Source organism: Crotalus tigris, unplaced genomic scaffold (assembly GCF_016545835.1).
Source record: "Crotalus tigris isolate CLP2741 ecotype Arizona unplaced genomic scaffold, ASM1654583v1 scf7180000017576.4783729, whole genome shotgun sequence".
NCBI classification, from domain to species: Eukaryota; Metazoa; Chordata; class Lepidosauria; order Squamata; family Viperidae; genus Crotalus; species Crotalus tigris.
The window spans coordinates 3,590,120-3,613,628 of NW_024096487.1; the positions used below are offsets into that span (position 1 = coordinate 3,590,120).

The following is a 23,509-nucleotide window of genomic DNA, read 5'->3' on the forward strand; positions in this document are numbered from 1 at the left end:
TTGGCAATTGTCAGATGATTCCCCAGCCAGGGGAATTCTGGAAGTTGAACTCCATTGAGAAATACTGCTCTAAATTATTTTTTTTTACACATTCCTACAAGCTACTTTCTGAACAGAAAGGAAAAATTCAGATGAGGGGGAGGGGATGTGGTGTGAACATAAGGGAAAGGAGGCATCTTTTGGCATGATTGTGGCCAGCCGGATCCCAGTTTGTACCGTACCTCAATGGCTAAAACACCAATGGCAAGAGCTCCTGCAAGATATACATAGGTTTCAAGGGAATTCAGGATCACAGTGTAACAACCCTAGGAAGAAATAAAGAAATCGATCTTGAAACAAATGTCTATGCAAAATGAGAACATTCAGTTAATAACCTTGCAAACAGCTAGTGAAAGAACTTTTCAAAAGGAGAACAGAACACATTAAAAAAATTAATAAATTATATAACACTCCAAACCAACGGGACTCTGAGCAGGTTCCAATCTCTTCTTTCTGTAAAAAGATTAATTTTTTTTTTAAAAAAAACCACAATAGAACAAAGGAATAAATATCAACAGAATAATTATTAAGTAACATTACAAAGGATTCATTCATTCATTCATTGAACATGTACAGCTACCTATCTTACAAAATGTGTCTCTGGGCAGTGTACCACCATTAATAAAAACAGCCAGTATAAAAGTCTATGGAGGTTCTCAGTCATCCAGGTCATAGTTGTCCTAAAGGTGCTTTTTTCACGAGGCAACTGGACCTTTTTTTTTCTCCTTGAAGATGTTTAGCTTCTCATCTAAGAAGCTTCTTCAGCTCTGACTGGATGGTGGGGAATGGAAGGGAATGGAAGGATTTATACTCCTTGCAGACAGCTGATCATTTACATTCTTTTACAGAATCATTGAGGCCACCTCCAAGCTTATCAGATAAGCTTCCAGGTGACATCAATGACTCTCTAAAAGAATGCAAATGGCCAGCTGTCGGCAAGGAGTATCAATCTTTCCATTCCCCACCATCCAGTCAGAGCTGACGAAGCTTCTTGGATGAATGGAATGGAATGGAATGGAATAGAACGGAACAGAACAGAACAGAATAGAATAGAATATAATAGAGCTGGAAGGGACCCTGGAGGTCTTCTAGTCCAGCCCCCTACTCAAGCACGAGAACCTACACAATCTTGGACAGGTGATTGTCTAGTCTCTTCTTAAAAATCTCCAGTGATGGAGCACCCACGATTTCTGGGGGTAACCTGTTCCACTGGTTGATTGTCCTCACTGTCAGAAAGTTTCTCCTTAATTCCAGGTTGCTTCTCTCCTTGATTAGTTTCCAATCATTATTTCTTATCCTTCCCTCTGGTGCTCTGTGAACAACTTAACCCCTTCTGCCTTGTGGCAGCCCCTCAGATACTGGAATACTGCTGTTATGTCTCTATTTCTTCTTTTCTTTAGACTATCCAAACCCAAGTCCCTCAGCTGTTCTTTGTATGTTTTAGCGTCCAGGCCTTTGATCATTGATCATCTTAGTTAGTAATAATAATAATAATAAAGTTGGAAGGGACCTTGGAGGTCATCTAGTCCAACCTCCTGCTCAGGCAGGAAACCCTATACCATTTCAGACAAATGGCTGTCCAGTCTCTTCTTAAAAACTTCCAGTGTTGGAGCATTCACTGCTTCTGGAGGCAGTTTGTTCCACTGGTTAGGTTGCTTCTCTCCTTGATTAGTTTCCACATGTTGCTTCTTGTCCTGCCTTCAGGCGCTTTGGAAAGTAGCTTGACTCCCTCTTCTTTGTGGCAGCCCCTGAGATATTGGAACACTGCTATCATGTTCCCCCTCATCCTTCTCTTCATTAAACTAGACATACCCAATTCCAACAACCGTTCCTTATATGTTTTAGCCTCCAGTCCCTAATCATTGTTGCTCTTCTCTGTACTCTTTCTAGAGTCTCAACATCTTTTTTTGTGATATGGTGACCAAAATTGGCTGCAATATTCCAGGTGTGGTCTTACTAGGGTTTTGTAAAGTGGTACTAGTACTTACGTTATCTTCATTCTATGCCTCTGTTTATACAACCCAAGACTGTATTAGCTTTTTTGATTGCTGCTGCTCACTGCTGGCTCATAGTCAAGTGATCGTCCACTAGGACTCCAAGGTCCCTCTCACAGTTACTGTTTTTAAGCCAAGTCTCACCCAATCTGTATTTGTGCCTTTGGTTTTTCCTGCTTAAGTGTAAGACTTTTTTTCCACATTGAAACTCATTTTGTTGGATAGGACCCATTGGTCGAGTTTGTCAAGATCCTTTTGGATCCTGATTTTGTCTTCTGGTGTGTTGGCTACTCCTGACAGCTTGGTGTCATCTGCAAATTTGATGAGTTCCCCTTCAATTCCTTCATCTAAGTCATTAGTGAAGATATTGAAGAGTACTAGGCCTAAGATGGAACCTTGTGGTACCCCACTGTTTACTTTTCTCCATGTGGATGTATTGCCATTGAGGACTACTCACTGAGTACGGTTTGTCAGCCAGCTACAGATCCATCTGGTGGTGCTGTTGTCTATTCCACCTTTTTCTAGTTTGCCAATTAGTAGGTTGTGGTCTACTTTGTCAAATGCCTTACTGAAATCTAAGTATACTACGTCCACTGCGTTTTGCTGATCTACTAGTTTAGTCAAGTACAGTTGATTCATGAAAATGCATCTTTGGGACAACCAATATAAAAATATAAAATCCTAATCTAATAATTATAATCACATTTTTATAATATTACAAAGAAAAATATATCCATTCAGGAAGAATAAATATTCCTCTACAATTCAAGACCGGGGCTCTCAGCAAATCCCAGCTCCTTTCCTCCTTTTTATAAGCTTTTCTAAAATGCAACAGGGTTGAGGCTGATTTGATTGCAGGAGTTAAACTATTCCAGAGAAAAGAGGGTTGCAACTGGGAAGGCACAATGTGTTATGCCCTATCAAAGATGGTCCCTAAATGAACTGAGGCAGGCCTGACTTACTCAGCGTTATTGAATAGGCAGAAGCTACAGGGAGCAGAATTTGACAGTTTAGTTTTTCACCACAAGTAAGTCAGGAAATTGGACTTCTAAGGTTAATCAACTTGTTTTATATTTTGAAACAAATTTAGATCAGAAGACAGGCTATAATATCTCTGTGATGCTTAAGCTGTTCATGTAAGCTTTCTGAGTAGAAGCACTATTGCAAGATTCTTTGGTTCATTTTCCACTATTCTGCAGACGTGCTCTATGCCTGTGCTTGCGTGGTCCTTTTTGAATATTAGTTAACAATTCCCAAAATTTAACAACCGCAACAAGCTGTACATGAGGCTGACCCTGAAGAGAATTTGGAGACAATCAACTGGTGCAGAATATGGCTGCATCGGTAGTAAATGGTGCCAGATATACAGCACTCATAGCATGTCTTCTGTGTGAGCTGCATTGGTTACTGGTGTGTGTTTCCAGGTGCATTTCAAGGTGCTGATTATCGCCTTTAAAGCTCTACATGGCTTGGGATGGGTTACCTAAGGGATCATCTTTTCCCAACAGTCTCTACCCATCCAACTCAATCTAGCAGAATGAACATATATTTTTTTTTAATTGTAAGTTATTGATTGAGATATGAGGCTATAGAACTTGAATAAATAAATAAATATGTTTATGCTAGATGATGTTTCTTGCAAATGTAAATGTCATAAGAGCTTTGCAAGAGAACAAAATAACATCTTCTTCTACACTTGAACTTAACAAAACCCTGATTTTTGTTCATATTATTTTTTTTCTTTTTCATTATTTTATTCTAATTGTACAAAAAGAAAAAAAGAAAGTTTACCCAAAGAAAGAGTACAGTCTTCAATCATTCAGGTAAGAATCCTATGAAGGCAGGAACTTTTGCATCACACTTTTATCCCTCTGTCTAAATTATTTATAAGTATTTTGGTCCTTTCTTTACCTGTTGGTTCTGATAGACTTCCTTTCCTTTCAAACATTCTTCTTTATTGATGAATGCTCCATCGCGAGACTGCAGCTCCCGTTTACAACAAGCTTCAGGAACAGCAGGATGGGAATCCAGAAGAATGGAATGAGAGGGTGCCTCAAAATCTTCTGGGCCATTGACACCACAGCAGCCAAACTAGCACGTGTGAAAGGTGATCAAAGGGTTAATGTGTTTGTGGCAGAATTAGGTTGGTTTCTAGGAAATCTGAAGACATGCAATAAGAACCCAAATAGGGTTTCTGAATGTATAAACTGGGGATATCATTTGATACTTGATGTAAATTTCTACTCCTTCCTAAACATTACAATTTTATTTAAAAAAAATAAAACAAAACAAATATGTTTCTAGTCATCATGGATATGACCTCAGTTTCGGCATTTGTTGAAATCCTCAGTTATAAATAAGCAAATCAAGAGAGTGTGAAAAGCCTGGGACTTTGGATTAGCTTCCAATAGAACAGCTGGCTATTTTCTGTGTTTATGAAACATAAAACTATTGTGTAAACTAAGCAAGTGTTCAGTTTCTTTAATGCTATAATATAAAAAATTATATTTTCAATATCACAATCTCTTTTGCACTAGTTGTAACATGGTTTGTTTATTTTTGTCATTATATGAACCCATCCATGATGGCTTTGTATTAAGAATGAACCAGGTTTCTGTGCTTGTTCGAGAAAATGTAATATAAAAATTCCGACATAGCATTACATATGGACTTGCATATGTTAAGACCCAGCAATTTCCCAGAGGAGTGACACAATTAAAGCAACAGCAATAACAACCTTCATTAGAACTTAATGAGAACATTTTCAAATTGCTGCCTTTGATCCTCTGGTGGTGCCAAATGAGATCATTTCCATAAAATAAGGCATGAGTTCCTTAATGGTGATATCTGCCTGAAAATTAACTAAATCAGCAGCGTATAGAACAACTTAAATATCAGAATTTAAGCAGCCCGGCACAATTAATTTTTTGTTTTGTTTTGTTTTGCAATGAACAGAGAACAAAATGGGCACTAGAAAAGCTACTTGGGAAAAAACATTGTTGCTGGTCTTTCACACACATATCCCACAGAGATTTATTTTGCTCCTTCAATATCTGGCAGACTTGCTTTCAGTTTTTGCTTTACTTATGTTGAAAAAAGGCTTCCATTGCTAAGAAGCAGGAGGTGCCTCAAACTTATACCTTGCAGATCCCCAAACTAGAGGAATGCAGCCCAGCCAATAGATAAAGACAAACAGTTGGTCGTTTGAGTGCCAGGCCTATAAATGGTGTCAAGAAAAGGGTAGAAATTTGCAGTTGTCACCTGCTCACTTTTTCTGCCATTCTCTTATGGTTAGAACACTTGGCACATTAGAAAGACTTCTCTTTGGGCTACTCACACCTAATTGGAAGAAAGTCTCACCGTTTAATTTCTGAACACAGAGATGCAAAATTGTATTCTAGTGCTGTAATATCAATAGAACTTAGACTTATATGCTGATTCAAAGTGCTTTACCGCTTTCTCTAAGGCGTTTACAGAATGGGCATATCTGGGTCCTCATTTTATTGACCTCAGAAGGATGGAAGGCTGAGTCAACCTTGAGCTGGTCAGAATCGAACTGCTGGCTGTTGGCAGAATTAGCCTGCAATACTACATTCTAACCACTGCGCCACCACGGCTCTATAATCTTAAAATCTTAATTCCCAGAGTGAAAATCCTATAGAATCTGAATAGAAGCATTTATACTGCTAGGATGATGAGCCTTCTACTTTTTTCCCTCTTTTGCTTTTCTTACCTATTCTGTCAAAATTAATTGTGTTTTTATTCTTTTGTACAACTGCCAGCCACTGTTTTATATAAAATGAGTGGCAATTGTTTACCTTTGAGTCAAGTCCCGCTCCTAGTAATCTCATGTCTATGGTTTTCTTGGCAAAACTTCCTAAGTTGCTTGCCATTGATTTTTTTTTGGGGGGGGGGCGGGGTAGGCAGGATTTCCCAATATAGTCTAGTCTACAATCCTGGGATTTCCTGGTACCAGGCAAGCATGAGCCAGTCTTGACTCTGCTCGGTAATTAAGATTTTAAAAAAAAAAATCCATATCAGGATGCATTAAACAATCAAGTACTTACTGTGATCATGACTGAGTTCCAGGTGGAAGAAAAGACATCTGATTCATTGTTCCCCTGATAATGCTTTTTCAGTTCCTTGGTAAAAAACTCTCTGGTCAGCTGCAACAAAAACCATGCACAGAAGAGGGAATGGATGAATTCATGCCAGAACTTCAAAGCAGGGCTGCATTTCTACTCATGCAAATAGGACTTGAAAGCAAGATTTATAACATGGCTATGAGCATGTGATGATTTAAGCCTACATGGTTAGGTGATCCATCAAATGGAGATGCATCCTTGAATTCAAAGCTAGGTAAAGGAAAAATGTGACATGACAGTGACCCTTAGAATTTCCTTCACATTTATAGCCTTTTCTCAAAACACATTACTTATTATGTCTATGAAGATTCTCAGTCATCCAGGTCATAGTTATCCCAAAGATGCTTTTTTCACGAGGCAACTGGACTTTCTTGTTTTTTTTCTTTGAAGACGTTTCACTTCTCATCCAAGAAGCTTCTTCAGCTCTGACTGGATGGTGGGGAATGGAAAAAATTTATACTCCTTGCAGACAGCTGTTCATTTTAATTCTTTTAATGAGTTGTTAATGCTACCTAGAGGCTTATCTGTGTCCTCAGGGTCACCTGAGTGGTGCAAATGTGTGTGGAGCATTCTTGCAACTGTTGAAAGGACTGTGTTGTAGACTGGAGATAAATGATGTTGTATCCCTCCCCCTCTATTGAGAGAGGGCTGTTCAGTTTTGACATAGATGGCCACTTTGACCCTCTTTCAAACCAGTGGTCCTCTCTGTCCAAAATATGAACTTTGCTGTCTTTAAAAGAGTGGCCTTTGTCTTTTAAATGCAGATGGACTGCTGTATCTGGTCCTGATGGGTTTGTTCTCCTATGTTGTGCTATACATTTATGAATTTGTTGTTCTCCAGCATGATTGGATGGAGAACCCACGGATGGGTTGTCTTAATCTATCTGGTCCAATTGGACTAAGTCTGAAATTGGTAACGCCCCCTCTGTGCCAAGTGCACCCCAGTTTTAGACTTAGTCCTATTTGCTCTAAGACGCGTTTTGTCTTCGCTCCTGGAGCAGAAGACTGTTAGATTCCATTTAATTGTCTAGCTCAGGCTATTAGTATTAATTGTTTTTTATTGTTGAATTGAATCGATTATTAGCTAGGAAAAAGGATCAATTAGACCAGTCTGAAGCCTATTTAGGCTGACAGACCCGCACCCCCTCCCCCTGGGGGGGGAAGTTTCCCCTTGTTCGTTTCAATCAGTTAGGGACAGCAATTCTAACCTTCAAAATCACTCGTTTTTTTCCGGAGCTGCCTTGCGATCCTCCGACTGCCAGCTGATCGTCGGAGGCATTGCCGATCGCACTGAGGGCTCCGCAACGATCGTCGAGCCTCGCCAGGCCGGCAGGGAGCCTTCCCAGGTCCCTCGTTCACAGCCGGCAGCAACAGGTGAGGAATTGGGCGCGACCCAATTTTCGGAGCTCAGCCGACCTAATTGCATGCCACCAGCTGCTTAGGAGCCCAGGCGATTCACCCGAACGAGGGCTCGTCGCAGCTCACAACCCGGGCCTCAAGGCCTCGTTCCAACGGCCGTTTGTTTTCTGGGCCTTTTTAAGGCGCCAAATTGGCGGCCGCCATTTTGAATTACCTCCGGCGGCCATTTTGGGAGTGGCGAAAGTCACGGGTGGCCATTTTGAGTGGGGCTGAAGCCTCGGCGGCCATTTTGTTTGTGGCTGAAGCCCTCGGCGGCCATTTTGAGTGGGGCTGAAGCCTCGGCGGCCATTTTGTTTGTGGCTGAAGCCTTCGGCGGCCATTTTGAGTGAGGCTGCAGCCTCGGCGGCCATTTTGTTTGTGGCTGAAGCCCTCGGCGGCCATTTTGAGTGAGGCTGAAGCCTCGGTGGCCATTTTGTTTGTGGCTGAGGCCTCAGCGCCCAATTTGAGTGGGGCTGAGGCCCCGGCGGCCATTTTAATTGTTGCTAAATTCATCGTCGGCCATTTTGTGCGTGGCTAAAGCCACTGGAGGCCTTTTGGGCTGTGGCCGGAGTTCAGGCTGCCTGGAATCTTCTTCTGAAGGCAGCATTCGATCATCGGTGGCCAACGCTTCAGAGAGCAGCTCCGACCGGGGAGGGCCTGATCGATCCTGAGTGATCGGGGTGCCCACATCAGTTCCCTGCCCTTCCCCTCTAGGGCTGAATTATCTCTGTAGACTCCCTTGGTGAACTACAACGCTGAGGGGGCGTTTTGCCAAGGTTGAGACCAGAGCAACCGTCATGGCGGAGAGAGGCAGCGAGTCGGTCAAGAGAAGTCGCCAATCAGAGGCAAGTGGAAAGAGCACCACCAAGCGAGCCCGACTAAGCAGGGAGCCACAGAGAGAGGAAGGGGGCCAAGGACCGAGAACGGTATCCCCAGATTTGGCAGGCACAAGGGGGAGGTCTATATTTGAGCCCCTTTCTTCACATAGTGCCTCGGCCCCAGGGGCTTGGTCTCCCCCCCGAGGAATTGCCGAGTCAGACTCAAGCATAGCGGTGACCTCAGGGAGGGGTATGACTGGTCAGGACACCTCAGGGCCCCAGGCCACATTTACACCCACTGCAGCAGGGCTTCGCCTCCCTGAGAACCAGGCCCTGAACCCAAACTTGCTCCAGTCCATGATAGCCCAGGCTGTGGCTCAATTTATGGCCTCCAACACTCCACAGCCACCCTCCCAGACCGCACATCACTCACAATCTCCAGACTGGACGGATGGCCCCACATCAGACCTGGAGTCTACGGGAGCTGAACAACCTGACCTGATCTTGTCTGAGGACGAGGGCATCGCCCCATCCGAACCCACCCCTCCTGTTGGTCTCTTTGACCATTCCTTTTTTAATTCTCTCTTACTCAAAGCCTGTACTACTGCTAACCTCACTCAACAATAGGAGACCCCACCAACATCCCAAGGTCCCCATGCCATTTACACTGAACCCTCTGTCTCACAGAATCATATTCCCTGCCCTCCCCTTTTCCTAAAGATGGTCCAGAAGCAATGGGAGAACCTAGGGTCCCCCTTGAGCCCTGGGGCAGTAGAAAGACAATTGTTCAACGTCGCTCCTTCCCTGACCTCCCTTTTGGAGATACCCGAAATTGATGAACCCTTGAACTCGTTGTTTCCCAAGTCCAATATTCCTGGGGACATAAATGAGGCACTAAGAGCAGAGGACAAGAAGATCGAGTCTGCCCTACGCAGAGCCCACCAAGCGTCAGCCTGGGCAACGAGGGCGGCAACCTCCATGGCCTTCTTTGCCAGGGCTTCGGTCCTGTGGCTACGGGAGCTCCAGGACATGATCCCTCCAGACCAGCTCAGAGTCCACCAGAATCTGGGTAAGTTGGTGTCCACGTCCCAGTATCTGGCCGATGCCTCCTTACACACGGCCAGATACACTGCCCGGACCATCGCGGCAGACATTTCAGCACGAAGACTCCTCTGGCTCAGGAACTGGCGAGCAGACACCAAGGCCAAGTGGCGTCTGGCCTCCAAGCCTTACACAGGTGGACAACTCTTTGGTAAGGTGCTAGAGCCATACCTAACCGAAGGTAAGGATAAACGCAAGATCCTGGTCAATACATCAAGGAGGGGAGATAGGCGCTGGGGGAACTTGTCGCAGAGTAACTACAGAAGGCAGCCCTTTCGGCCAGCGCCATCCTGGGATTGGGCCCAGGCCTCTCGCCCCTCCTTTCAGAGGCAGGAACGACAACAAGATCGTTCAGCATACAGAGGCAGACCACAGTTCCAGACTAAACGGTCCTTTCGGGGCACAGGGAGCCGCTCCTTCAAGCGAGGCAAGTGAGTCTGCAGCCTCACCTCCCATAGGAGGCCGGCTGGCCCTCTATTCCAACATTTGGGCGGCCACTACTACGGATGCATGGGTGTTAGACACCGTCTCCCAAGGTCTACGATTAGAGTTTTATTCCCATCCACCCGACAGGTTCCGCTCTTCCCCTATTTCAACGAACAGGACCAGAGCTGAACTTATGTCAGAAGCAATAGCTCATTTATTGCAAATACAAGCAATTGAACCAGTTCCAAAGGAACAAGAAGGGCGAGGGTTTTACTCAGACCTCTTCGTCATTTCCAAAGCTTCAGGGGGCTGGAGGGCGATCTTGAACTTAAAAGGTCTAAACCTCTACCTGAGGTATAAGAAATTTAAGATGCAATCACTTCAATCAATCCTGGCTAGCGTCAGGCAAGGTGACTTTCTTACCTCCATAGACCTGACTGAGGCATATTTGCACATTCCCATTTTTCCTGGACACCGCAAATTCCTCAGATTTAGTTATGCCCGACGCCATTACCAGTACAGAGCCCTTCCATTTGGCCTCTCATCTGCACCGAGAGTATTTACAAAGGTACTGGCAGTGATCGCAGCCCACCTTAGACTAATTCCCATCAGGATTCAATGTTATTTAGATGACATTCTAATTCAGTCATCATCATGGCAAAGTGCCCAAGCAGACCTCGCCCTAGCCATTAAGGTTTTACAGGAGCACGGTTTTTCTGTGAACTTCCAGAAAAGTCATACTATACCAACAACTCGGCTCCTCCATTTGGGGGCAGTTATAGACACAGACAACTGCACGGTCTACCTATCTCAGGACCGACGGAACTCTATCCAGACTCTTGTACGTCGGATCCGAAGGGACAGAGTAGTCACATTGGCATCCCTTTCACAGCTACTAGGGAAGATGGTGTCCTGCGTGCAAATTGTGCCATGGGCACGTCTCCATGCCAGGGAATTACAGTGGCTTCTCCTTCCATTTCAGAGACTTCATACCAGCACATCCCACCAGAAGGTCCGAGTTCCACAGGCGGTGTTGAACTCCCTTCGTTGGTGGGACTCTCCGGCACTGTCACGGGGAGCAGAATTCAAAGAACCGGACAGGATCACCGTCACCACAGACGCAAGCCTGTTTGGGTGGGGGGCACACCTCCACACACACTGGGCCCAGGGTCAGTGGTCCAAGCAGGATCTAAAGAACAACATAAACTGGCTGGAACTAAGAGCCATGGCCCTAAAGAGATTCAGCAGCTTAGTACAAGGCCAGCACGTCCTGGTCTTAACCGACAACATCACAGCCAAGGCCCATATCAACAGACAGGGGGGAACGAGGTCCAAGCCTCTCATGCGAGAGGCCAGATTGCTGGGGTCTTGGGCGGAACTGAATCTTGCCTCCATCAGGGCGGAGCACATATCCAGAGTGGCCAACCAACAGGCGGACTCACTGAGCAGAGCCACCGTGGACCATTCCGAATGTCAGCTGAATCCGGAGATCTTCAGGGAAATCGTGGACAGGTTTGGTTCCCCATCCCTAGATCTGTTTGCCTCCCCAGCCAACTCACAGCTTCCCAGATTCCTTTCCAGGTTCCCGTCCCCATCAGCGGAAGGAACAGATGCACTCCGCAGTCCCTGGCCCAGGGAACTGCTCTATGCCTTTCCTCCACTACCTCTCCTACCGGCCACGATCAGGAAAATCCTTGGCGAACAAGCAGAGGTTCTCCTGGTCGCCCCACATTGGCCGAGACGACCTTGGTTCGCCGACCTGATGGAGCTCTCCGCATCGGCTCCATGGAGGATTCCAGCCAATCGGATCTCCCTCATTCAGGGGGAGTTGCATCATCCAGACCCTCAATGGCTCCAGTTAACCGTCTGGCACTTGAGAGGCAGGCCTTAGGCCTAGACTCATATTCGTCAAGGGTCATAGCCATGATCCAGCAATCCAGGCGACCCTCGACGAATAGAATATACGATGCCACGTGGAAGAGCTTCTGTAATTGGTGTTTAGCACACAATATTGAACCCTTACAGGCTGCAGTGCCAGTTATCCTGGAGTTCCTGATGGATGGTCTGGACAAAGGTCTTTCCACAAGTACCATCCGTAGGCAGGTAGCAGCACTTGCCACGGTTATTTCCTATGGCAAGGAGCCCTTAACACAACACCCTATGATACGCTCCTTCCTAAAGGGAGCTAACAATGCCAGACCACCAACGGTACATAGATATCCCTCCTGGGACCTTCATCAGGTTCTACAGGCTCTCGTCTCACCACCCTTTGAGCCTATTGACAATTGTTTGCTCAAACATTTATCAATGAAGGTGGCATTTCTGGTTGCCATAACTTCAGCCAGAAGGATCTCTGAGCTGGCTGCCCTATCAGTAAGAAAGGACCTGTGTATTTTCCATAAGGACAGGGTTACTCTCAGGTTAGATCCCTCCTTTGTGCCCAAGGTTAACTCCTTATATCATAGGTCCCAGGACATAGTTTTGCCGGACTTCTGTCCGAACCCATCTAATAACACAGAGGCTCAGTGGAACAGATTGGATGTTCGCAGGGCCTTATATTGTTATATACAGAGAACCTCATCTTTCCGCAAGACTGAGGCTCTGTTTGTGTCATTTCACCCATCGTCGTTAGGACAAAAGGTTTCCTCGCCCACTATAGGCAGGTGGATTAGAGCTTGTATTTCTCTGGCATACCAGACTCAGTCACTTCAAGCTCCCAGCCATATCACGGCCCATTCCACCAGGGGCGCAGCCACTACAGCAGCCTGGTCTACCCAGGCATCCATAGAGGAAGTTTGTAGGGCAGCAACATGGGCATCGCCCTCCTCCTTTGTCCGTCACTACAAGATGGATGTATACGCATCCTCTACGGCTTCATTCGGCCGCAAGGTACTAGAACACGCATTAACATTGGATGGGACCCAGGCCCAATCTAATTTCCCACCCTAGGGACACAGGGCTTTGGTATGTCCCATCCGTGGGTTCTCCATCCAATCATGCTGGAGAAAGGGGCGTTGTCTTACCTGAACGCCTTTTCTCAGCATGATGATGGAGAATCCACTCCCTCCCATTAGGTCAGTTGGCCTGGTTCCCATTTGTTCAGACGCGTCGGACTAAAGTCTGGGTATCGCCTTAGTCTAAAACTGGGGTGCACTTGGCACAGAGGGGGCGTTACCAATTTCAGACTTGGTCCAATTGGAGCAGATAGATTAAGACAACCCATCCGTGGATTCTCCATCATCATGCTGAGAAAAGGCGTTCAGGTAAGACAACGCCCCTTTTTGTTTCCCCAATATACAGATCTTCACATGGCTCACAGCTTTGTAACAACAGCATCTATCTTCAGTCTACAATACAGTCCTTTCAACACACATTTGCACCACTCAGGTAACCCTGAGGACACGGATAAGCCTCCAGGTAGCATTAGCAACTCGCTAAAAGGATGCAAATGAACAGCTGTCTGCAAGGAGTATAAATCTTTCCATTGCCCACCATCCAGTCAGAGCTGAAGAAGCTTCTTGGATGAGAAGTGAAATGTCGTCAAATAAAAAACAAGGAAGTCCAGTTGCCTCATGAAAAAAGCATCTTGGGACATCACTTATTACATCATCATTTCACAATTTTAGGTTCTGATATCTCCAGGTGGATTCCTAACTTGGAGGTTCATAGTAAGTCAATACTGAATGTAATGGCCCAATCTTAGAGCCGCTTCTCATATTCCATGAAATTTTCTATTCCTGGTTGGATGTGACCTTAAATTCCCTTTTAAAATTTATTTAAAAGCTTGATCATTTTCACTAAGCAGCATCCAAAGCAATGTGAGGTTTAAATGTGAGGTATCCTCTCCTTTTTTTTGCCTTAATCTCTATTTTTGCTGTAATTTTGAACATAAGCCAAAATACAAAATTAACAATATATTCAATAAAGCATGTTGGTCTTTTTATTCTCCATACAAGAGACCAGTTTTGGAAATTGCTGACATTTTCATACAATTTTTCAAAATCATGATTTTTTGGAGACAATTTTATTTAGCAGAACTGACCATATTTTTCTTCTGTGGCTCTGCTATGTGCCTTTCAAACATCTTCGTAAGAACTGGGAGCACAGCCAAGTAAACTGGAGGACAAGGTTGCAAGTAAGAGCAAAGGAAGACGAAATTCCACTATTGCAGTGGACTTTCTTCAACGCTGCTTAGAAGTATTTATTTATGATCTGCCCAAATAACTATTGAATTTTTATTGCCATATAATTCCCTCTACAGTTATGTACTCCATTGCAAATGCACAAGTAAAATATGAAGTTGCAGTGCTAACATTTGAAAGATGTTATTAATTCCATCTTCAGGAGTTATAAAAAAAATGTCACCCATGAGTTGAGGCTTGACTTCTGGCAACCACATGGACACGTTCATGTAACTATTTTGGAAATAACAGATGGTTTGCCCGTGGCTTTACTTCTAAGATGTAGGGTTGCTGAATTTTTTTGCTTCCTACTCTACAGTCCTGTGATTTCTAGGTGAGATGACCCAGGGCATGGCACAGAGGCAATACAGTCAGCTGGCAGTTCAAACTACCCCTTTATTGCTCCAAATGTTCCTCCAAATGCTCCCACGTTTCTGGCAAGACTCAGAAGAACACACACACACACACACACACACACACACACACACACACACACACACAACCTTCAGCAGCCTCTGACTGCAAGTCAGAGTTTTTAGATTAGAACAGCAATTTACTCAAGGCCAAGTAGATAACAAAGAAAGGAACCTACATCAAAATCTAATGAGTCTGTGGAAATACGAGCTTGCCTGAGAAATTTCAGAAGAGAAGCCAACATTCAAACTGAAGTTTGGAACACCAAATCAAGTTTGGGTTTACAAGTAGAAATCACAACATAGAACAAGAGATCAGAGAGTTGTTTCCAATGTTGGCGATGGCACACAAACCTCCAATAATTCAGCATTTGTTCCCGAAAAATGCCCCTCTCCACAGCGTCTCCTTAAGTCTCAGTCCTCAGGTGTGCCTTATGGAGAGGGACTCTCTTCCTGAGTAGTCTGGCCTGCCTGCGTTGTTCCCTCCTTCTCTCCGCTCTCTGTGCTCTAGGATCAGGAGGGGGTGGCCCTTTCTCATCGCCTGTCTCTCATGTTCCTCCTGCCCATTCCTCCCTGCCTTCAAGCTGTCCCAATCCTGAAAGGCCCTGGCCTGCCTTGGCCTGCCCCTCCCCATATTCTGCTGAAGCCAATGACGCCTCCCCCTCGATCTCCATTGGCTCCAGTTCCAGCTCATCTTCCTCAGCAGATTCAGGCTCCAACTGGGGCATGACACTAGGTGATTTCCCACGCAAGTATTAATCACTCCCTTCTTTACATTTGCTTTTTCCAGATCAGCCAAGACTAGCTAAGTGCTGAGACCTCTCTTAATCCAATGAAAATATAACACATTTTAACAAGCCTGGCAAGATATGTCCACATTCATAGCAAAAGAATGGAATGTACACTAATAGTTCAGAATTAACAAGTTGTCTCTAGTGTAATGTTTGCCCTTTTTTTTTTTGGAATCACACTGAGGGTCATTTTTATTTTTTAAAATTGTTTGCCTCGAACATTATTACTAAAATTAATGGCCCCTTCTGCAGACCCCATAGGAGTTGCTGAGGATATATGAAAGCTATACCTTAAACAACTTCAACAAGAGCAGCTCTATCACTCTAAACGGAAATGCTTATTAGTCAGACTGGACAAGAATATTCCCCAGGGAAATAAGCCAGTTCCATCAGGCACCTTGGGGTTAGGAGGTGGCCATACACACACTCAAGCATTGTGTTTGCCTTTCCTTCTTTTGCATAATTTACGGAGCCTGGACTCCCAGTCCTGTGGAGGCAGCCACCCAGATATTTTATTGATGTTTGTCTCTTTCTTAAGTGCAGACTTTGAAACTAATATTACAGTTGGTAAGAGTCCCAGTTGGCTTCCTCTGACCAGTTCCAAACAAAAGAGCTAGCTGAATATAAAGTGAAACCTTTATTTTGACAGGCAGGATCCCAATGGAAAAGTTGGAGGGTGGTATTGTGATTTTTATGAGATTTGATCTATACAAAGCCCAATGCTGGAACTGTACTGTCAGGAAAATATTCCATTCCTTTTGACTAGAAGAACATTTAAATTTGCTCTGTATATTTTACAAATAAGGGTAATAGAGTTAATAGCCATTTGAGAAGGCTCAATAAAAATGAAGTAAAAATCTGTAATACTGATTAACAATTGTTTTTCTTCTTTTTAGAAGCTACAGTTAGACTAAGAAGATTTTTGTTCATTGTGTTGTCAATGCACAAAGCACTTGGATTCATGGGTAATTTTACTTAAGCTTCGGGTAATAATGACAGTGATTAGAAAATTAGCTGGATAGTTGACAGAATAGTTTATCAGCATCCTCTTTTCCTAGAGAGGTAGATTCCTGTGCCTTCTGGGTAGAAAGGTAGAATACATCCTCCTCCTCCATATAATGAAATAACAGAAAGTTAGAGTAGCAAGGGGGGAAAAATAGCATGATTCCAATCAAGTAGAGGTAAAAGAAACAAAAAGCAAACACAATTTTTATATTGTGATGATGCTGTTGGCAAACTTCCAGAGATTTATTAAGCAGCAAATGTTTCTTCCACTGAAGTCACAGATCAATGACTTGCTGGCAATCTACTGGGACATCTTTGTTACATCTATATCCAGGTGCAACTTGAGCAAAATAGTTAGCATAACGGAGAATACAAGCCTGACGTGATTGTTTGATATTCTCCATACTGCCTAATGCAAGTATGTTAAGTACAAAATTTAAGAACATTTGTTACTTTAAAGAGGCTACTAAAAGACCTCTTAACAAAAGGATCACCTAATGTTGTTAATGTAAGGTAGTGTTATATTTGCTTTGCTTTTTTTTAGTGTAAGCTTCTTTATTAAAAATATGCAATACATTTAAGTTAAGAAATAGCTTGATATCAATACCTGGAAAAATCCTGGAAAAGATAATTAAGGGGAGGATTTGTAAGCACTAGAAATGAACATTGTGATTACTAGAAGCCAGCATGAGTTTGTTAAAAAACAACAATTAGATCAGACAAATCATCTTTGATAAAGTGACTAAATTAGTGGACCAGCAAAATGCTGTAGATATAGTGTATTTGGACTTCAGTAAGGTATTTAACAAAGTAGACCACTACTTTAAAAAGATAGAAAAGGGGCTTCCGGTTTGAGGCGACGGCGATGGCGGCTAGCTTTTAGCCGTCCAGCTGGGGAAGTGTCAGAGCCGCGGAGCGCAGCGTGCATCAGCTGGCCCGCGGCTCGGAAATCCCTTCCCGGGCAAAGGGAAGGGACAGAGAGTGCAGGGATAGAGGTAGAACCCCTGAACCCCCTCTGGATTTGTTTCTAGAGGGGGTGAAAGGAGTGTTCCCTCGGAGCTCCTGCTGATCTCCGCCTCCCAGCTGTTTTTGCTTCCTAGGAAGCAAAAGAAACCGCCGCTTCTATCTCCGTGTTTATAGCATTCTGGTGAGTAATTTTTAAACGGACGGAGCAGTTTAAAGGATTTTTTGTTATAATTTAGGTGTTTAATTTTTTTATTTTTTGATTTCTATTATTATTCCTCCTTTTTTTTTGTTATATTAGTGAAAGGATTTAAGATGGCGCTTTGAAAGTGTCGGAGTTTTTTTTTTCCTTTCTCTTTTGTTTTACTTTCCCTTTTTAAGGATTGGTTTTTGCTTTTACTTTTGTTTTTGGTTTAGAATTTTTTCTTTTGAATTGTTTGCTCTTTTACTTTTTATTTTTTGGATTAACTCTGGACTTTCAAGGACTATATTTTGTCTCTTTTTAAAAAATTTTTTCTTTTTTTTTCCCTCCTCCCTTTCTGGCTGGAGGGGAAAGGGAAGTGACAATTGTGCTTTTTAAAATGGCTTCAAAGAGGCAGCAGCCTTCCTCAATATCTAAGGTTATTTCTTCTCCTATAACTTCCACTGCACAGCTACAACAACAATCTAAACATGTACCACCGGCTCAGCCACCACCCTCCCCTCCTCTATCTGGACTTTCAGCACAAGAGGTTAGAGGCATAATGGGAGAGATTGTAGTTCAAATGAGAGAGGAAATGAATCAATTTGTCTCACAGATTAAATCAGAAATTAAATCTGATCTCAAAGAAGAGATAACGGGGATAAAGACTAAATTGCAAGAAAACAATAATGAATTACGACAAGATATACTGGCAGCTGTTTCAGGTTTGGCTACTGTGGTGGTTAAGCTCGATGCAAGGCTTGAGGAAGTGGAAGACAAAGTTGACTCTTTGGATGATAAAATTCAAGATGTGGAAAGGAAGGTGGACTCCTCACAAGAAGATATTTTGATGTTTCAGTACAGACAAATGGAGTATGCCCTGAGGATCAGAGGCCTCAAGGAAGATGTGAATCAAGATCTGGTGGAGGTGGTCCTTACTGATCTGGCGCTGGCCTTGGATATGGATAAAGGAGAATTACAGAGAGAAGTGGAAAAAATTTATAGGCTCAACTCCTGGATTGCTAAGCAGAAGAACTTGCCTAGAGATGTGGTGATTTATTTTACAAAGAAGTCCCTGCGGAATGAGATTATACAAGCTTTTTACAATAAAAGATTTCAGATTGCTGCCCAAGATGTCATCATTTTAAAGGAAATCCCATCCAAAATTTTAAGAAGCAGGAAAGACTTTGCTTTTTTAACCAATGAGCTTAAAGCTAGATCGATGCCATTTAGATGGGAAATTCCGATGGGTATTGTTTTGAGCCATGCTGGGACACGCTACAGATTGAACACAGTTGATAAAGCTAGAGACTTTTATACTTCGGTCCTGGGTGCAGGCTCAACTTCATCTGGTCGGAAATCTTTGAGTGGCAAGGAAGTTGAGCAGCAATCTGAGGCATTAGATTTGGTTTCCGCTGGGATGATAGAAGCTGTAAAGCAACGCCAGACGGAGGTTAAAGAGCAGAGGATGACCCGTGCAGCCTATAAGCGTAAAGAGAAGGAGCAACGTAAAAAAGAGCCTAAAGAGAGTTCTCCTGGAAGTGCATCACCGCCGGTGGGAGGAGCAAGACCCAAGAGTTATGCAACACACGCAGCTCTTTCAGAGTTTGATGGTGTCTTCTCCAGGCTGCGTGCCAAGGGAGATGGCAAAGTTTTTGACCTGGAATGTTAATGGATTGAATTCTCCTCAGAAACGCAAAAAAATCTTTTATTATTTGAAGCAACATACTAATGATGTTATTTGCTTACAGGAAACTCATATTTTACTTAAAGATCAGAAATATTTAGTTAATGCTCGTTTGGGATCTCATTTTATATCTTCTGCTCCTGGGAAGAAAGGGGGAGTTGTTATATATGTTAAACAAAACCTACCAGCCTGTCTGGTAGAATCAGATCCCCAGGGGAGATATGTGATGATTGAACTTGGTATTTATGGTAAGAAAATACTTATAGTTGGACTTTACGCTCCAAATCAACAACAGGAACAATTTTATAAGCAGTTACATCAAAAAATAACATTGTTTGATTATAGATCAGTGGTATTAATGGGTGATTGGAATGGTGTCCTAGATACACAAAGGGACAAGAAAGGTTCCTCTCCTTTTCTCAAACAAGCAAGGCTACCTAAAGCCTTTTTTGATATGAAAGAAGACTGGGAATTAAGGGATTATTGGCGGGAACGTAACCAAGAGGAGAGAGACTTTACTTTTTTTTCTGATAGACACCAATCTTTTTCAAGAATTGACTTTTTCTTGATTACCACGGACTTGTATAATAAAGTAAAGAATGTAAAGATTTTTCCTAGATCACTGACGGATCATAGTCCAGTTTGGATGGAGCTGATTCAAGAGAAAGAGGAAAGAAGATCCTGGAGAGTTAATGAAAATTTGTTTAGACAAGAGAAGAATGTTCAAAAATTAAAGGAGTCTTTAAAGGACTATTTTGCTTTGAATATGTACAAGGGGACTTCAATGTCAATGGTATGGGATGCAGGTAAAGCATTTATGCGCGGTGTTTTGATAAAAATGAATAATTTTTATAAGCGAAATCAGATTCAGAAACGTAGAGAACTTGAGGATGAAATTAAATTAAAAGAAAGGGCTTTGATTCTAAATCCTTCTGATGAAAGTACTAAAGAATCTGTAAAGTTATTAAGGTCACAATTTAATATGTTGATAGCAGATCAAGCTGCAACCAACTTATTATTTATGAAACAAAATACATTTTGTAATGCTAATAAGCCGGGGAGATGGTTGGCTTATCAATTAAGAAAGAAACAGAGACAGAGAATAATAGAGAAAATAAATTACAAGGGTAAACTAGTTTCTCAGAAGGAATTAATTAAAAAATCTTTTTTGGATTATTATCAAAACTTATATAAATCTACTAATGTACAATTGTTAGATATAAATAAATATTTAGCTGAGGCAAGTTTTCCTAAATTGACTGAGGATCAGAAAGATGAAATTAATGGCTTAATTACTAAGGAGGAAATTGCCTCAGCAATTCAACAATTGAAATTAGGGAAAGCACCGGGTACGGATGGGTTAACAGCTGTTTATTATAAAGCTTTAATGGAGGAGATGATCCAACCATTAAATGATCTTTTTAATGGTATCTTACAGGGTTTAGAGATTCCTCCTTCATGGCGTAGTGCTTTTATATCATTGATTCCAAAGGAGGATCAAGATCTTACTTTACCAAAAAATTATAGGCCTATATCTCTTTTAAACGTGGATTATAAGATATTTGTAAAAATTTTGGTAAATAGGCTTATGAGGGTGGTGCATCATCTTGTGCATAAAGATCAATCAGGGTTTATAACAGGAAGGTATATGAAAAACAATGTTAGACAAATTATTAATCTATTAGAATACTTAGATAAGAACAACCAAGTTTCTGCAGGGCTCATATTTTTAGATGCTGAAAAAGCATTTGACCAATTGAATTGGCATTTTATGCTAAGAGTAATGGAAGAAATGAATTTTGGTGAAAACATATTACAAGCCCTTAAGGTAATATATCAAAAACAAACAGCACAACTTATTGTTAATGGAGGTCTTTCGGAGGTTTTCACAATAGAGAAAGGTACTAGACAGGGGTGTCCTTTATCGCCATTGTTGTTTGTTTTAACATTGGAAATATTATTGATCAAAATTCGAGAGTCTCAGGAAATTAAAGGAATATATGTTAATAAAAAAGAATATAAGTTAAGAGCCTTTGCGGATGACTTGGTTGTTACTTTGTCGCAACCTGATTATTCTGTAGTAAACTTATTACAGTTGATTCATCATTATGGCTTGGTCTCGGGTTTCAAGATTAATGTAAATAAGACCAAAATTTTACCTAAAAATATGTCTAGTCAGGAGAAGCAGATTTTGACTAACCTGACGGGTTTTGAGATTGTTAATAAGGTAAAATATTTGGGGGTGATGTTGTCTGTTTCTAATGTAAAATTATTTAAAAATAATTATGAAAGGTTGTGGGTCAGGGTACAGAAGGACTTGAAGAACTGGGAAAAGTTGCAATTATCCCTCATGGGAAGAATTGCAGTGATAAAAATGAATATTTTACCCAAGTTTCTTTTTCTGTTTCAAATGTTACCAATTTTGAAAAATGAGATTAATTTAAATGAGTGGCAGAAGGGTCTTAATAAATTTATCTGGGCAGGGAAAAAGCCAAGGGTTAAGTTTAAAATTATGCAAGACTTCCGTGAGAGGGGTGGACTTAAGGTACCAAATTTGAAATTATATTATGATGCGGTGGTTTTAACACTAATCAGTGATTGGGTAAATTTGACAAACTCTGAGATACTTTATCTAGAGGGATGGGACTTACTTTATGGGTGGCATGCCTATTTAATATTCAATAAAAAAATGGATTGGACTTTTAAATCTCATATCTTAAGAATCTCTTTACTTAGGATTTGGAGAAAATATTATAAAAGTGATTTCAAAGTACCATTATGGGCTATACCTTGGCATGCGATAGAAGCAATAAAAAGAGGGGTTAAAATGGATATGGTGTCCTACAGACAGTTACTTAAATGGGATGGACAAAACTGGCAATTAAAATCACGGGAAGAGTTAGCACAAGAAAACTTTATTTATTCTTGGTTCCAATATAGGCAATTATTAGACAGATGGAAGATGGATTGTAAGGTGGGTTTTCTTAGAGAAGATGAAAATCTTATTAAGCAAGTGAAGGATTCAAGACAAACCCACATTAAGAGAATTTATGCGGTTTTAGTTGAATTGGATTCAGAAACGGAACTAATTAAAGATTGTATGACAAGATGGGCGCAGAATTTTGGTGAGCCAGTTCCATTGGACACCCATGAAAAAATTTGGGTGAGAAATGTCAAATTTACACAAGCACAGAATTTAAGGGAGAATTTTTATAAAATGTTTTATAGATGGCACCTTGATCCACAAAAAATGTCTTATATGTACCCTGACGTGCAACCCAAATGTTGGAGATGTGGTTATAAGGAGGCTTCCTATTATCATATTTGGTGGTCATGCAGAGAGATAAAAGCATTTTGGATCAAAGTATGGTGGAATATCCAGAGAATTTTTAGAAGGAGGGTAAAATTTACTCCGCAATTATTTTTGTTAGGTATTGTTACAGATTGTGATACAAAGGAGGTTGTATTGATGTTAAATTTGATTACAGCCGCTAGGCTGTTAGTAGGACAATATTGGAAGAAGGAATCCTTGCCTACATTGCAGGAATGGTTTCTTAAAGTAGCTTATCTGGCGGAAATGGCAAAGATTTCGGCTTTCTTAAAGCAACAAACGCAAGAGAAGTTTCTTGCTGTTTGGGACAAATGGATAAAATTTATACAATTTAGATTGGGTATACAAAAATATTATATAGTTTTTTCATAAGTTTTATTTTTATATATATTATAGATAATCTTTTTATATATATAAATATAAAGTTCTTAATTTAATTTTTATTTTTACTTTTTAAGCCTATATTCTGCTCTGGGAAGCTCAGGGGGGGGGAAGGGAGGGGGGGGTTTTTTGGGAGGGGTGGGGGGGGGGTTTTTTATATATGTATTGTTTAGTTTTATTTTTTTGTATATGTTGTCTCTTGTTTTGTATTCTTTTTTCTTTTTTGTAAAATTTATAAAACTTTTAATAAAATAAAAAAAAAAAAGATAGAAAAATGTGGGATAGACAGTACTACCACCAGAGGGATTTGCTGACCAACTGCATCTGGTGTGTAGTCTTTAATAGAGCTGCACCTACATGAAGGGAAGCCTGCAGTAATGCACCACAAGGTTCTGCCTTGGGCCCAGTATTCTTCAATATATGATCTAGATGAGGGGATAGAAGGGGAATTCATCAAATTTGCAGGTAACACCAAGCTGGGGGGGGAATTATTAATACTTTGGAAGATAGACTCAAGATTTAGAAGGAACTTGACAGATTTGTCAAGTGATATCTGGCTCAATAGTAGTAACTGTGAGAGAGACCACCACTTAAGTATGAGCTAAAAAGCAAAAAAGCCAATGTGGTCTTGGGCTGCATCAATAGAGAAATAACA

The 23,509-nt window shown here is 41.8% G+C and overlaps 1 protein-coding gene across 1 annotated transcript in view; it reads right to left on the bottom strand.

The window, feature by feature from the left end:
* The window catches only part of TSPAN18 (tetraspanin 18), a 215,645-nt gene that overhangs the window by 11,275 nt on the left and 180,861 nt on the right, over positions 1-23,509 (bottom strand). Inside the window, exons 7-9 of the mRNA XM_039358972.1 lie at positions 6,101-6,199; positions 3,945-4,124; positions 222-305 (exon numbers count right to left, since the gene is read on the bottom strand). Of these exons, the coding sequence (XP_039214906.1) occupies positions 222-305; positions 3,945-4,124; positions 6,101-6,199 (363 nt within the window). The remainder of the gene's footprint in view (positions 1-221; positions 306-3,944; positions 4,125-6,100; positions 6,200-23,509) is intronic.